Below are 15,003 nucleotides of genomic sequence, written 5' to 3' on the forward strand. Positions count from 1 at the left end.
GGTGTATTGCAACATCCATATTTTATACCATAAGCTTCCAATTTAGACTAATAAGTTTTGTTGGCGTTTGAAAAGACCACAAATAAAGTCATATGCTAGTCGTATGCTATACTATTAGCCGTGGCAAAATGTGGCCAAAATCTCATCAAGAGTCTATCCGAAATCTCACACCAAGTCAGTGAGGGCATTTTTTTTTTAAACTTTGCTCCCTAACTTAGATATAAATGGCCTAAAAAACTCATTGATCACTCTGACACTGCCGTGCACCAGTGTGGGCATGAGGTATAGGCAAAATTATACCTTCAAAATAAGTGCATTTCCCGGAATAGTGAGCTTCTGTTCCCAGGACAGAAAAGTTAATTCCTACTCCTCCCCACATCACATCATCTAACTTTACATAGGCCAACATAAGTCAGTGCGAATGCCTCCACACCACACTAGAAATCCAACAACCAAACAGAAAGCTAACAAAAGCTAATAAATTAGCCAAAAACATGCGATTGGATCCTGGACCAGATCCTGGACGAAGCCTCATATGTTACGACCCAAAAGATGCAACATGAAGGTTGAAAACGAAACCAAAAACTACATTAATTGTAACACTGCATACTTAGATCACATCCTTACTACAGCTGATTGTTGAGGTTTGTGTATGAGTATAGGTGGTCATAATGCATTATAAGACCAGATCAGTCACCCTCTAGTTCATAACTAGTCAAGAGCATCCACAAGACACTGAAACTTATATCAAATCTTAGATGTGACTTATAATGAATTATAATGCATCAAAAAGCATTATGTGTGTACAGTCACGAAGCATTATGAATGCATTATAATTCACTATGAATGCCCCCATAACACACTATAGATGTGGTCCTCATAGAAAGTGTTACAGGATCATTTGTGTTTGACCAGCAAAATAAAAAATATAAAACTTTAATTTCATTACATACTTTAAATTTATACAGTATAGTAACAGTCCATGGGCATAAACACATATTCTGTAACAGACAGCACTGCTCTGTCAGCTGATCAGCCATTTGAATCCATATCTGTACAATGTGTGAGGCAAAACAATCTTATTCCTAAAGTCTGTATTTGGCTGTGACTGTGGATTCACCCCTCGTCCTGTCTCACTGGAGTCCGAGCACTGGAGCGAAGGGATGAAGATGAGTGTGCTTCATGCAGGACAAAGGCTCTTAGACCAGCAGGTCTGTCTTGGCGTGGCTGTGGGCCGTCCATGTGGGCAGTGTTTGACAGTGTGACGGACGCTCCTCCATCTATCCTAGACAGTACTCTCCATCACCCAGTCAGCACTGTCTATTGTCCCCTTACTGCCCCCTGTGTCCCCCTCCTCCTCACACTGCAGCAGCATGCCGTTCACAGACAGGCTCCTCTTAGTCCAGATACTGCTGATCCTGCGCGGTTTGCTGCAGAGCTGAGCGGCGCCGGCGCCTGTTACATCTCCCATGTCGAAGGACTGGCTCCTCTTTGGCTTGGAGTCCAGAGGTAGCATGAGGAGCCGGCTCAGGCTGGAGTCCAGCGTCCGGCCCAGCAGCGGCTCCCTGTCTGTGTGGGGTTTAGCTGCCGTCATCGCAGCGCTACTGGAGGCTCCCGGGTCGCACCCCTGTGCACTCCGCAGATCGAGCGAGGTGAAGGCCCCCAGGAGGTGGTCCAGGTTGGCCCGGGGCTTGGAGGCAGCCGACCTCCAGATGTTGGCAAGTGTGCTGTTGGGGCTGTACGAGCCCCCAGCCATGGAGCCTGACGAGGAGGAGGAAGATGTGAGGCTGCTCTGCAGGGAGCCGCACTTGAACTCCACCACCTCGTCCTGCAGGGTCACTTTGGCCTTGACCTTTGGCTCAGGCTGAGCCTGAGCCTGAGACTGGGGCATGAGAAGTCCATTCTGCCCAAGTCGCCCCCCGTTGGTCTGGGAGTGCGTGTCACTGACGCTGGTCAGCTTACCTACAGGGGGTTCAGTGTCTGCAGCTTTGTAGCGCACCATGAGGATGACGATGAAGACGAGCAGAGTCGCCACGATGATGCCCCCCACCACCAGGATCATGGTTCCTCCCAGCAGCTGGCCGGGCAGAGACTGGCACTGAGGGTACTCGTCCTGGGTGTAGAAGTGGGTGCAGCCCACCACGTTGGTGGCCGTGAGCGTGGTGGCGGTGTCATCCCAGGCGGCCAGCACGCACAGGTCATAGCGGGTCCCCGGCACCAGATTGGTCACCAGGAAAGCTTTGCTGGAGGCTGGGATCATCCTGAACAAAGACAGGAAAAAACAATTAAGAGCTGCAGGTTAATTACTGTATGAAGATGAGGAGGTCTTCGTCTGTAACAGCCTGGGATGATATCTCATTTACAGACACAGGGGCAGCTGTAAAAACCTAGAGGGGTCATACAGGAAATGCTATTAATGATTGAGCCATTAGCATCTGACGAGCTACACATCAGTTAGCATGCTCTTTTTCAATTTTCTTTATTTTGCAAAGTCATTAAAAACATTTACTCATTCCATTGCCTCAACTTGTCTCCACAACACATACATACCATACGTACTCAACATCCTCTCAAATTGTTATTCCACAGGTGTGCCTTGATCGGACAACAATACGATATTTGCTAATATCACAAAGTCTGCCATGATATGATTTTGATTTGATTAAATTCAGGGGTCTGTGATCGGTATTCAGCGACATCATATGTTCATTTAACACAATCAGTTATATTTATGCCAACTCACAAAATGTAACTCAGTTATGATTCAGCAGTTTTATGACTGAACTCTTCCAGACATTTAGGACACAGACACGCCAGGGGAATTTCAAAATAAAGGTGCGTCTTAAAGATAATGCTACACCTTTAAGACACAATGACATTGTAAACCAGCTTTGGACTGGTCACAATAAGAGGACACTCTAAAATTTGCAGTTTGATCTTGGAAAGAAAGACGTTTATGAAGCACTGAACTAAGGCTATTTCATGTAGGGCTACAAAATCCACATTGTTTCCCCAAGGAGGGCAAAGTCAACAAAAGCAATGCAATAAAATTTTTGTTGAATTTAGATTCATCTACACAGATAGGTGCACATTAATTTTTTGTATATTTCTAACAAGTTTGCTCCAGATGCTGTTGAAAATCATTGGTTGCTCTTTAACCAGTCCCTCCAGGAATTTGCGATCACAACAATTCACGCAAATTCAACGAATCCCCTTGAATTCTCTGCGACTTTGCAATTTTTGTCCAAACTCCAGAACTGCATATTCTGCATATTGGACCATTCCATCTTTGTTTCTTGCAAGTTCCTCCAATCACAGCAGTCCCCTGCATGATGTACACCATACATGTACATCTCAATGAACTGATTCAGTGTGTTATTATTCTTTTTTTGAAATTATTTTGTCAAGAACACAACATACGCGTATGAGATCCCCGTAGTTTGCATCATATCGTGAGCATGTAGGAGACGCTCTGGGACTGATCTGATGGAGGTGAAATTAAACTGCAGAAGTCTATGCTTGGTGTTAACCAAATTTGTGACTTTTTAAATAGTTTTTCCCATTCATTCGACTTTTTTCATATCCTACATCAATTCATAGTTATGCTGTGCAGAAGTGTAGCTCATTTCACTGTTAATGTTATTATGATTCCCTTTCGTGAGTTTGTTTCTGAAATACTGGGAAAGTTTTTAACTGGCAGTGACAGCGTCTATTAGACTGTCTGGGACTGCAGGGTTATTCCATTAGGGATTACGTGTAAATAAAACATTACGCAGCCCCATTAGCATGTGGCTTTCCTGCCAACACTCAAATGTATGGCACATAATCTGTTTTTTCTTTGTGCACACAATTCTAATTAATAAGTTTAATGTCTATAAATGGAATTAATCTCAACAAGACGGGGTTAACCATCTGTTGTTCTGTAGTTGGACTTGTTGTATCTCTCTGAAGCTTGGACCATTCAACTTGCAGTTGCAGTGCCAAACATTATATTTTAAAATAAGGTTAATTCAGACCTCATTTAGCCAGGGGGGGTTGTATTGTTGAGATCCTCACTTGGATCTTTTTTCCAGCCCATAAGAACTTTGAGATCATTTTGTTTCTTGGCACTGATTAGAATAAATACATGGATTTTGGCAATGCATTCATTTTAATAATATTTAGTCTTCCAATTAATGATGGATAGAGTCATTCTGAACTTTGAAAGACAAAGAGGTCTTCCTCTGCAATAGCCAGGGCTGATTTCTCTTTTAAAGATACAAATGCACCGTCTGTGCAAGAACCTAGTTTGATACAGTAAACTCTAATAATGATTGAGCCGTCAGCATCTGAACAGGGCGCACATGTAACTGCAGCACATGGAGACTTAACTAAGTCCTGCGGAAGGTAACGGAAGTTCTATTCACTGTGCAGTTTTTCATTAAAGAAGATCCAGGATCTCCATTTGCATTCCCTGGAGTTTCCCTCCACTGCTACGTCTCTGCGGTTGCTGCTTTAACAGACAGCCAACAGTAATTGGCTTTATCTCTCAGAGCCATCTGTCTTGCTGCAGCGAACAGAGGGTCCATTTGATATCGGAGCTCTGGAGCAGTGATAAATAAATAAGTAGAAAACCCAGGAAAGGCAAGAAAGACCAGAAAGGGGGAAGCGCACTTTGCATGAGCCAATCCTAGATGGATTTGGACTTGTGGGAACTGTCCTTGTGGTTAGAACATCAACTCAAGGGAGTGTGTCAGGTGTTAGCGTATTAAGCTCTGGAGAGCTGTAATGTTGTATGCACAGGTGTGTGTGTGTGTGCTGAGGGAGAAATGTTTCTCTCCGCTTCTACAGCAAGATGTTGAGTTGCCCCAGAGAAAGAGGGCCTGAGACTGCCTGAGGCGAGCTGCTGAGCGGCCGGCGGTGGCGGCAGAGGGCTGGAGGTTGTGCTGCTGCGGTTACACTCACACCTGCTGTTTAAATGATATGACTCATTTCCCTGCCAGAGCCACAGCTTCCCCCTGCAGGGATTCACATCAGTCATGAACCAGATCGTCTAACCTACAGGCCCATTCTGGTTAAAACCATGTGGTAGAGCTGAAAATAACACGCCACTAAAGTAACACTAGTACAGAGATGGGAAGCAACTAAGTGCAAATACTGTTACTGTACTTAAGTACATTTTTAGGTGTCTGTGCTTGAATATTTCCATAACATAAAATTACAAAAAAGATATAAGATGAAAATTATGGAACATGACAAAAACAACAGAACAATACTAAGACAAAAATAACGTAAAGACACAAAGATGAATATGATGTGTCTAGACAAAAATGACATAAAAGACGTAACAAAATAAAAAATTAAAAGACGTAACTAGACAAAAATGACATAACATGAGGAAAATGACCTAATAGACGTAACAAGACAAAATGACAAAAATATGTAACAAGCTGAAAAGACGTAGCAAGATGAAAGAGACTAAAATACTTGACAATACATATGTAAAAAAATACGTAATTAGACAAAAAATACATAAAAGAAGCAACAAGATGAATGTGACGTAACAAGACAAAAATGACATAAAAGTCGTAACAGAACAAAAACGACTAACAAAACAAAAACGCCCTAACAAACTTTAATGAGACAAAAATGATGTAAATATGTAACAAGATGAAAACAATTTAATGCCGAAAACAAGGTAAAAGATGTAACAAGATGAAAACAACATAAAAAAACATAACTAAAGGGACTAAAATACTTGACAATACATAACGTAACAATACTTAGCAAGACAAAAAATTACTTAAAGGACATAAAAATGACTTATCACAACAAAAATAACATAACAAGACTTAACAAGACAAAAATAGATGAAAACGATGAAAGACAAATGCAGAAAACTCTACTCTAACTTTATTTTTCTTCTTTAGGTAAACTTAAATCTTAAAAAGTTTTAGAAACCCACAAAAATGTATTTCAAAAATTGGTCACAGTGAGCTGTGTATTTCTCATTATTTGGGTGCCTGAAAATTAAATATTTTAAGTGAAAATATTAATTATTATTCACTGTTTTTGGGTGTTTCTAAAGCTCAACAATTCAAATTTATCTAAAGAAGAAAAGTAGATTATCTCAGCAAAAGATTAGCAGTTGTTAAAACTTTTTCAAAACTTAAGAGTTTGACTTGGCCTCCAAACTGGAAAATCTTTTAAGTTTTCTCAACTTTTTCTTTGTTACTCCATAGTATTAGCAGCAGTAGTATTGACAGGTTAGCTAGCTAAATGGACTGGACCACTATCATTCCTCTTAAATGCATGAAGTCATCTTCATCATATTTAGACAGCAGATCAGTTTGACGTACGTCAGAGAATAATGGAACAGTCTGAAGCTGTTAGATGAAGAGTTGTAGTCCACACTGCACACATCTAACTTCTCTCTTTCAGTGTGCACTGCTGTTCACCAGACTCGCGCTGTGTGCAACGTAAAATCACATCACAGTTGCTCACAAAACAATGGAAAAAGGCCAATTTTACCTGACTTCTTTATTAAAGCATCAAATAGTTTGTTTTGCTGCTGCTGAATTCTGGGACTTGTAGTATTAAACCACATCTGCTGTAACCACAAGTAACTACAGGTGTCACATCCGCAATAATGGTACAACAGCATGATTTGACCACTGTGTAGCACTCAGAGTGGTTTCTAGTTCAGTATCCAGTTATCATTATGGATTTCCCATGTCTATTTACACCCATATGTACTAATAAAAATAACCTTAATTTTTGCAGGGAAGAGAAAAAGGCTGGCATCATTTCATATTAAAAATATGTAAAATAAAAGGCTAATTAAGGCAAACCTCAAGGCAGATCAGAAAACACTGAAATGAATCATGTCTGTAACAGCGATAAGTAAAGGATTTGGAAAGCACTGACACACAATGTCATCCTGCTGATTAGGGAATTAGATTAGAAGACACACAGGACTGCAATGTAATTCATTCCTTTTGGCAGGATATACATATGGTAAAAGAGACTGTGCTTGATATTAAGATTTAATTCAGTTTTGATGTATTATACTGAGGCCAATTATCTAAAAACATGATTTGAAGAAGACACAAGTATTTAAAATTAATTTTGGCTGCAAGTACGTTTATAAAAATGAGAAAGGATATTTATGCTGTGGAGAAGCTGCAAGTGAAGTGAAATGAAAGGTGTAAAGATTTTCATCCCAGTCTGCCCGCAACCCTTCGTCCAACCTCCTTTCTGTTGGTGTTTTTTTTTTTTTTTTGTCTGTCTGGTTTTGGTTCTTTTTATAAGGTTTCCATGATTTTGAATGTTGTTCTCTGTTTTGTACTTGTCTCTCTTTGTCTTTCAGACATAAATTGAGAGACATGCTCAAGAAGCCTTGTTGTCGTCAAATTATTTCTGAAATCCTCTCAATAAAAAAACAAACTTCAACATAAGATTACAAAAACAGATTCCATTCAATTTAGATTATACTGAGGCCAATTATCTCAAAACATGATTTTAAGAAGACACAAGTAATTATTAGTAATTAAAATTAATTTTGGCTGCAAGTAAGAAGGCCACAACTAGAAATTGTTTACAACCACAACCACCTATATTACAATAATGTCTTGAAATCATTGAGGATATTTATGTTATGGAAAAGCAAAGAAAGTGCATCCATGAAAAATGTAAGAATGTTCATCCTTGTCTGCCCCAGTTTTTGCACACCTATACGCTATTTCTTTTTTCCCTTTTGTGTTATTTTTTTCTTGCAAAGAAAAAAAAAATCTAAATAAGATTAGAAAACATGTGTATTAGACTGAGGCAAATTACCTAAAAACATGATTTTAAGCAGACACAAGTATGGTTATTTTATTTTGTAATTTATTTCTTGGGTGTAAACAATGGGCAAATTAATTTCCCTGTTAGCTGTCTAAAGATGTTCATCCCAGTCTGCCCAAACTTTCTTCATTTTCTTTCCTTTGTCTTTTTCAATTTCTTTCTCAAAAACAAAAATGGAAAAAGAACAACAACAACAACAACAACAACAACAACAACAACAACAACAAAAAACCCCAAATCAAATCAAATTAAAACCAAAGAATGGGTGCAGCTCAAAGCGGCTCAAAGCAAGGTCTCCCTAAAACTTAAACTATATGTGAAACAAACTAATGGTGGAGATGGTCTGTCTTCCACTTGGGCCCTCAGTTGTGCTGCTTGGGTCTGAATTATGAGGCTCTCGCTTGCCTCTTTGGTCCCCTGGCTGTATAAATGTAACTCTAGTGGTCATTATTATAATGTTCTGCATTAGATTACATTATATCATGTTATGTTATATATATTATATTATATTATATTATATTATATTATATTATATTATATTGCATTTATTATGTTATATTGTATCCTACTGCATTATTGTATGTTGTGTTATATCATATTGTTTATAATGACGATATTGATGTTATATTATTATAAAAATATTTTATCATTATATGATCATTACAGAATTGATAATATATATTTACCTTCTCTCTGCCATGTATGTCATTTGACTACTCTGTCTCACATGTACATGCACACACACTTACATAGATCACACACATATCCTACCTAAGCCAACCTAATTTCTGCTGCCTGACTGCTTTATGTTATCATGTCCTGTCTAAGCTGTGTGTATGTCTGTCCACTGTGTCCTTTATTGTTTTCCTGTGTCACTGTTTTATTGTTATCATGCTATTTAAATAATAAATTGTCTAGTTTTGATTCTTTTATGAAGTTTGCATGAGTTTGAATGTTATTCTCTGTTTTGTACTTGTCTTTTTTTATAGTCTGTGATTACATATATACAAAAAAACATCATGCTGAAAAAGGCCAGTCTGAAGACGAAGGATTTGTGAAATTCTCTCAATAAAAACAAACATAAGTTTGAAAAAAAAAAAAAACAATAAAAAAAATAAGACTTTCTGAGCGAAGGTGTAGCATGCGGCAGCTTTGACATCCTGCATTTGTTAATTTGCTCATTGTGACCGGCCAATTTATCTTACACTCTTCACCGAAAGAACAAGAAAATCTGTCGCGCAACAAACATCAGAGATGAGTTTGGAACCAAGAACATCACACCCTCACTGTTTGCCTGATCCCAATTAGTCACCACAGCTCAGACAAAAGAAGCTGTTTTCCAATAATAAAAAAAAAAAGTTCTACTTCTCCAACAACTTGTGCTACACTTCATTACACCATTATAATTGGCTGCCTGGGATCGGGAGCGAAATTCTTTAGCCTGGTGATGCTTTCGCTGTGCGCTGCTTGCTCCTGTGTCTGGCTCTAATTGATTTCAGGTTGTCTGCATAGACTGGCTAATTCATTTTAATTCATAGGAATAAAGCCCGAGTCCAGAGAAACCTACGCCCGTGCTTATCACACGGAGATAAAAGTTTTTTTTCCCGCCCCTTCAGGCTGCAAAAGGCAATTTGTGGAGTGGCCTGCTTAGCTCGCGATGATGGCGTGGGGCCATAGCATTAATCAGAAAGAAAGCAGGGGAGAGAAAGAGAGTGAGAGGGGGAGACGGAGAAGGAGATGGGCTCCTGGCTTAGGCTTCTTTAAGCTTTGCGAGAGATTTGTCAGTTACAGTTTTATTATTCGACATATTTTCTCAGTTCAAAGAAAGAGCTGACAAAACAAATAAATCATGACTCCGGGCTGCATCTTTCCTGTCCACAACCATTAGACTATTTCATGGCTCTGAATTCTCCAGCTGCAGAGAATCGCTCAAACATTCTTCATTATCTCCATTGATTTCTTTAGGCATTTTTTTTTTTTTTTTTCCTGGACAAACACAGACAAGGTCACGCCAAATGGTCTCCCGCCCCATTGACTCAGCCTAAACACTGGGGTGATGCTGGGTAATTTGAATATGCTTATATAATCAAAATCGTGAACGGCCTCTCACTGGCTGCTCCTCACTGCAGCTGTACTGTAGAGGATTAAATGGGCCGTGACATTTTTCTGTCTGCGTCCGTACCCCCGAATGTCTCCTGGTTGCCATAAAACATCCCCTCCATCGTCCTGTAATGGACGGATGCATTAGGAAGAGGAAGTTGTACCGAAAATGGTGCAACTTTAGGCCTGTGGTTGATGTCACAGTCTCCGCTTGGTAGAACTCAGAGAACAGCAGAGATCAAGAAAAGCTGCAGCCAGTCTGCAGGGAGGCTGCATTTATCTGGGTACACAGCAGCTAGCATGAAGGGAAATGCTCACTGTGCATACCATAACTAGAAAAATCAAGTATGCATGAGACAGCTTAGGAAGAGTGAAAGAGAGCAATATGTGCAAAAGTATCAACGTGATATGAACTAAACTTCATTTGATCACAGTTTAATGTCTCTGTGGTTTATCGGTGAAGTATATGAACTACACTGCAGGCTGGAGTCTGCTAACAGTGAGAAATAGACAGACAGAGCAACTTACATGATTTTAAGACAGGGGAGGCAGTGACAATGAGAAACCTTCTCCACACGACTTACACACAAGTTATTATTTTGAGACAGGGGAGACCCGGGGGAAGGTTTTATTTAAAAATATTTTCCTACTTGAAATACACTAGTTATTTTTTGATGGGAGAAACACATATTAAATTTCATGCAAAAAGGTAGGGTTTTACCATCATCCCCTTTGGTGGCTGCAACTGTTGCACACCTCAAAGTAATCACATCACAGCCAATGTCTTTTTCTGTTTTTGCAGAAGACTAACTAAAAAACTATAGAAAACTATTCTAGTGCTAACTAGATTTCAATTATTTGAACAGAGTTAAACATAATTTTAAATTTAAATGGGAGTGAAACATTTTCATCTTCTAGCAGAAAAGTATGTCAATGCAGACAAACATGGTGCTTAAATTGCTTGAGTATATAGGTTTGTACAGATTTTAAATTGATCTATAATGGTTTTATGTAGGTTTGGTTAAAGAAGAGAAGACATTTCATCAATATCATTGCTAATTTGACCACCAAATGTGCAAACTCAGCACAGACAGGCCTCGCCCCTGCCACAAACAAAAGATTTGAACCCAGAACCTTCTTGCTGCAAGGCAACAATCCTAACCACTGCACCACCACAGTTGTCACAAACCCCCCACCACAAATTATTATTGCAATATACAACTACACAAAATGTTATGAGTTTTAAGTCCACATGTCATTACTTTGCACCCACTTATTTCCCAATACGGAGGCAAATTTCTTTAAAGGTCTTCTGTCAAAGGGAACCCTGGGTTTTGCCGTTCATGCAGCTGCTGGATGGTAGTAATTACTGGAGTGTGACACATCAAAGGCCCCGATTGATTGACGCCTATTTCTTTTACTAACCAGCGCTGCAGGTACTCTGCCTCTGATTAGCTAGCAGGCTATTTCACATTTCCCTTCTTCATTAGGTTGGACATGGAGGCTATTTTGATGTATATGACTACAGGTGGGCCTTGAGATTTTGGCTTGCTCTTTGGGAGGACCTTCAGTGTCAGAGTTTGTTGTGTAGAACCACTGACCTAGCTGCTGTATCTGACACATCTGGAGTGAGAACATGTTGATTTTGTGCTGAAAATCTTGGTCTGCAATGTAACTAGAAAGTATAGCTGTGGGATAAATGTAGTGAATTAACAAGACCAATATTTCACTCATGGAAAAACTCAAGTAAAGTAAAAGTATCTCACATTTATATTTAAGTGTAGTTACCATAACAGAAAAACACATTAAAATCACATGTGATATATGTGTTTCTCACATGTTAAACATGCTCTTTGCACATTGGAAATTTGTTTTTTGAACATTTTCGTGTTGTAATATGTATATTCCCATGTGAATGTGATCACATGTAGCCACATGTGGCAAAGAGAGAGGAAATTTGAGTTTTTTTCTGTAAGGGTAGTTATATTCCACTGCTGGTAGAGTCTCAAATCTTCTTTGTAAAGGCTCTCTACAATAAACAAGTCTCTAAAGCCAAATTATGTTAAGATGATGTCTGATAAGAGTTCATTGTTGATCCTCTTACGCTTCACTGACCTGATGCTGACATGCTGAAAATGACCAAAAAAAAAAAAAAAAAAAAAAAAAATCTCATTTGCAGCCATAACTTGAGGCATCTAAAACTTGCTTTGTAAAACATGCACTTCCTTGAAATCCAGCACGGAATTTATCTCAAACTTCAATGCATCTTTCATATTGTTCAAAAACTTGCAGCACACTTTAGAAAAGAATGAAGAGGCTTGAATTTTAGTTTTTGTTTTTTCAGAAAAGATTACAGAAGCTTTGACAGTGTTACATGCTGCCCCCTCTTGCTGATCAGCTTGATCCTGTCTCACTCTGTCTCTGCCTCCTTCCCGACAGGTTTGTCCGCTCAGTAATTGAAGAACCTATAAAGAGGGGGAGGGGACTGGCAGCAGCAGTGGGTTTGGTAGTGGTTGTGGTGTGACCCCCTAGTAGTAACTTTTGGTTTTCTTTCTTCTTTATTTGTCCTGATGGGTCCAGTAGTTCAGTTTTCGCGGCTTTACTTCTAATGTTTAGGCTGTAGTTTGGTTATATTAGGGTAGAGGGGAGAACCCTGTTCTGCCAGGACTGGACAGTGGTGGCTAACTTAGGGGATCGTAACAGACAGATAAGTGAGACAAAAAAATTCAGGTGATCCTTGACCCTCCACCACATTTAGTCTTGTCTTCTCTTGTTTGCCCTTACTGTATCTGCAGCAGCAGTTGTAGCGTGGCTAATTTTAGCTGCGTTAGCCTCATCCTCTGCACTTTTCACCAGTGGTTTCTGAGGTGGATGATATGACAGACTCTTACTTGTGAAGTCCTGCACCAGACACAGGTAAACGAGCTGGTGCAGGACCTGCAAAAAAAAATGTATTACATATTTATATAAATTAACACATGCTGGCATGAGTGTAAATTAAATAATTGTGGGCGGGCAGTAGGTGAGAACAACAAATAATACAACACAAAAATAGCCAGTGGATTCTTTCTGGAATTGTGGACAAATCTTCAAAGGCCAAGTTGGATGTTTGGGAGGACTGTGGTGCGTTCAAAGACTGAAAACAATGTTTTCATTGCTGCTTTGCTGCTTGTAAAAAGTTTCAAGGAGTATTAGCTTTTGATAGCCATCGTCACTCTGGAAACACATCGACTGCTTTACCAGTTGAGAACACAAGTGAGTGACTGTGTATGTGTTTAATCACAGGTGTGGGTCAGGTCGTGGGACTTATATTCACAGTTCCAGGTGGGTGCAAATTTGATAATTGCGGGTAACTGGTTGGTATGGGATCTCATCTTTGCGGGTGTAGGCAGGGGTGGCTTTTGCAAAGCTGGACCCATCCAAGACCCTGCTTTGTACCCTTGGGTTAATAATACAAACAACTGGCCAGTATGTTTCAGTAATACGCAGCTAATTAGTTCACCATCATACATAGGGCCAGAATAAATGTTTCAGTTAGCCTGTTTCACATTAATCATTAATCTATTTATGAGTCGTAAGAAATCATTAATAATGTTTTAGAAGGAATAGATGTTTATAACAGTTAAACTGGGGAAAATATTAATGGAGTTTGGCAGGCAGTAAGATAGGCAGTCACTAAACTCCACCTCCAGAGTGTGTATTTTCAGAGCAGTGAGAAGAGCTCGACTTTACATTGACAATTATTATTGTTATTGTCAGTTCACAAAGTTGCACTCGTCTTGCACACCTGAGGGGAGGGGGGCGGGGGGGAAAAAACTCACTTCAGCCACAGATCATATATTAAATAGGCATTCAAACCATTTAATATACAGTCTACAGACTCCAACCCACTATTTCGACTGCTGTACTCATTTTTGGATGTGCAATAGCTACATAGTGCTCCTTTAATGAATTGGACGATTTGTCTTTACTAATATTATGTTGAATTCATTTTCACACATAATTTGAAAAATAACTTTAAATATCAAACAATTATTTGGTGGTCCCCTTGCAGTGTCTCTAAGGTCCCTCTAAGGTTTGCAGACCCCCAGTTGAAGACCAATAGTTTAGAATGCATGGATAAATTAAACTCATCTGAAAGAAAATAAGCCACGTCCTTCTTAGTCCTATATAGAACGTGGGTTAGGGGTGCACTCTTGTAGCTGAAATGATTATTAGAACAACAAACACATAATAAAAATGATCTCGGCCAGAAAAAAAACAAACCTTAGAAAGATTATCCTAGCCAAACTTTTTGTTTTCTCACCTGTTCTTAAGGCTTAATTACAGGATGAAAAACAAGCCTTGGAAATGGATCACCAGACTTTTCTCACTTGCCTCTCAAGGCAAGGATTCAATAATTAAGCGATAAACTTTTCTGACTCTAGAGTCCCTTTTGGTTTGTAAGCTGCAATTATGTGTTTTACTACTGTAGGACACATTAAGAGTTTGGAACACAGTATGTGCCAGATTTAGGACCTCTTCCCATCTGCAATAAGGATAATTGCCTAGAAATTAGAAAGATACTCCAAGTCTATAGCCCAGGTGAAACTGTAGTCATAGTTACACACCCCATTTTGACTTGGCTCTTTCACAGTGCTTCATGGTTTATTAAACTGATTGTATTTGTGCATAAAAGATGACTGAGAAAATAAATTCATTACAGCGATCTCAGTACAAGACAAGCATTTCTCTTGTTCTGTCTCTCAGCATGTTCCACCTCACGGTGCAGCGGTCTACTTTGATCTGACAGCAGTCAATTCAGACTGGTGCCGTGCTGAAGGGTCACAGAAATGTTAGTAGGTCCGACCTAGTAACAGACTACCACTGGGATTTTTATACAAAAGTGTTTTGGTTGCTCACTCAGGCATGAGGAAAAACATGTTTCATTGCAATGATGCAACAAGGCGCCTGAAAGGAGCTTGAGAGAAGACACTTCAAGCACATAAGCACTGCTTGTGTTCTTTGACTGCCAACTCATCCCTAATCCTCTTTGCACGAGGCTTCGGTGATATCAAGATACACCGGGGTGTATTGAGG

At 39.5% G+C, this 15,003-nt stretch overlaps 1 protein-coding gene across 1 annotated transcript in view; it reads right to left on the minus strand.

Annotated features, from left to right (window-relative positions):
* Positions 1 to 356: 356 nt before the first annotated feature.
* Positions 357 to 15,003, minus strand: part of lrfn2b (leucine rich repeat and fibronectin type III domain containing 2b) — a 244,637-nt gene continuing 229,990 nt past the window's right edge. Inside the window, exon 6 of the mRNA XM_084737953.1 lies at positions 357 to 2,261. Within this exon, the coding sequence (XP_084594079.1) occupies positions 1,286 to 2,261 (976 nt within the window). The 3' untranslated portion in view covers positions 357 to 1,285. The remainder of the gene's footprint in view (positions 2,262 to 15,003) is intronic.

The sequence above is a fragment of the Lutjanus erythropterus genome, chromosome 15, assembly GCF_056507025.1.
Source record: "Lutjanus erythropterus isolate fLutEry1 chromosome 15, fLutEry1.hap2, whole genome shotgun sequence".
Lineage (NCBI taxonomy): Eukaryota > Metazoa > Chordata > Actinopteri > Lutjaniformes > Lutjanidae > Lutjanus > Lutjanus erythropterus.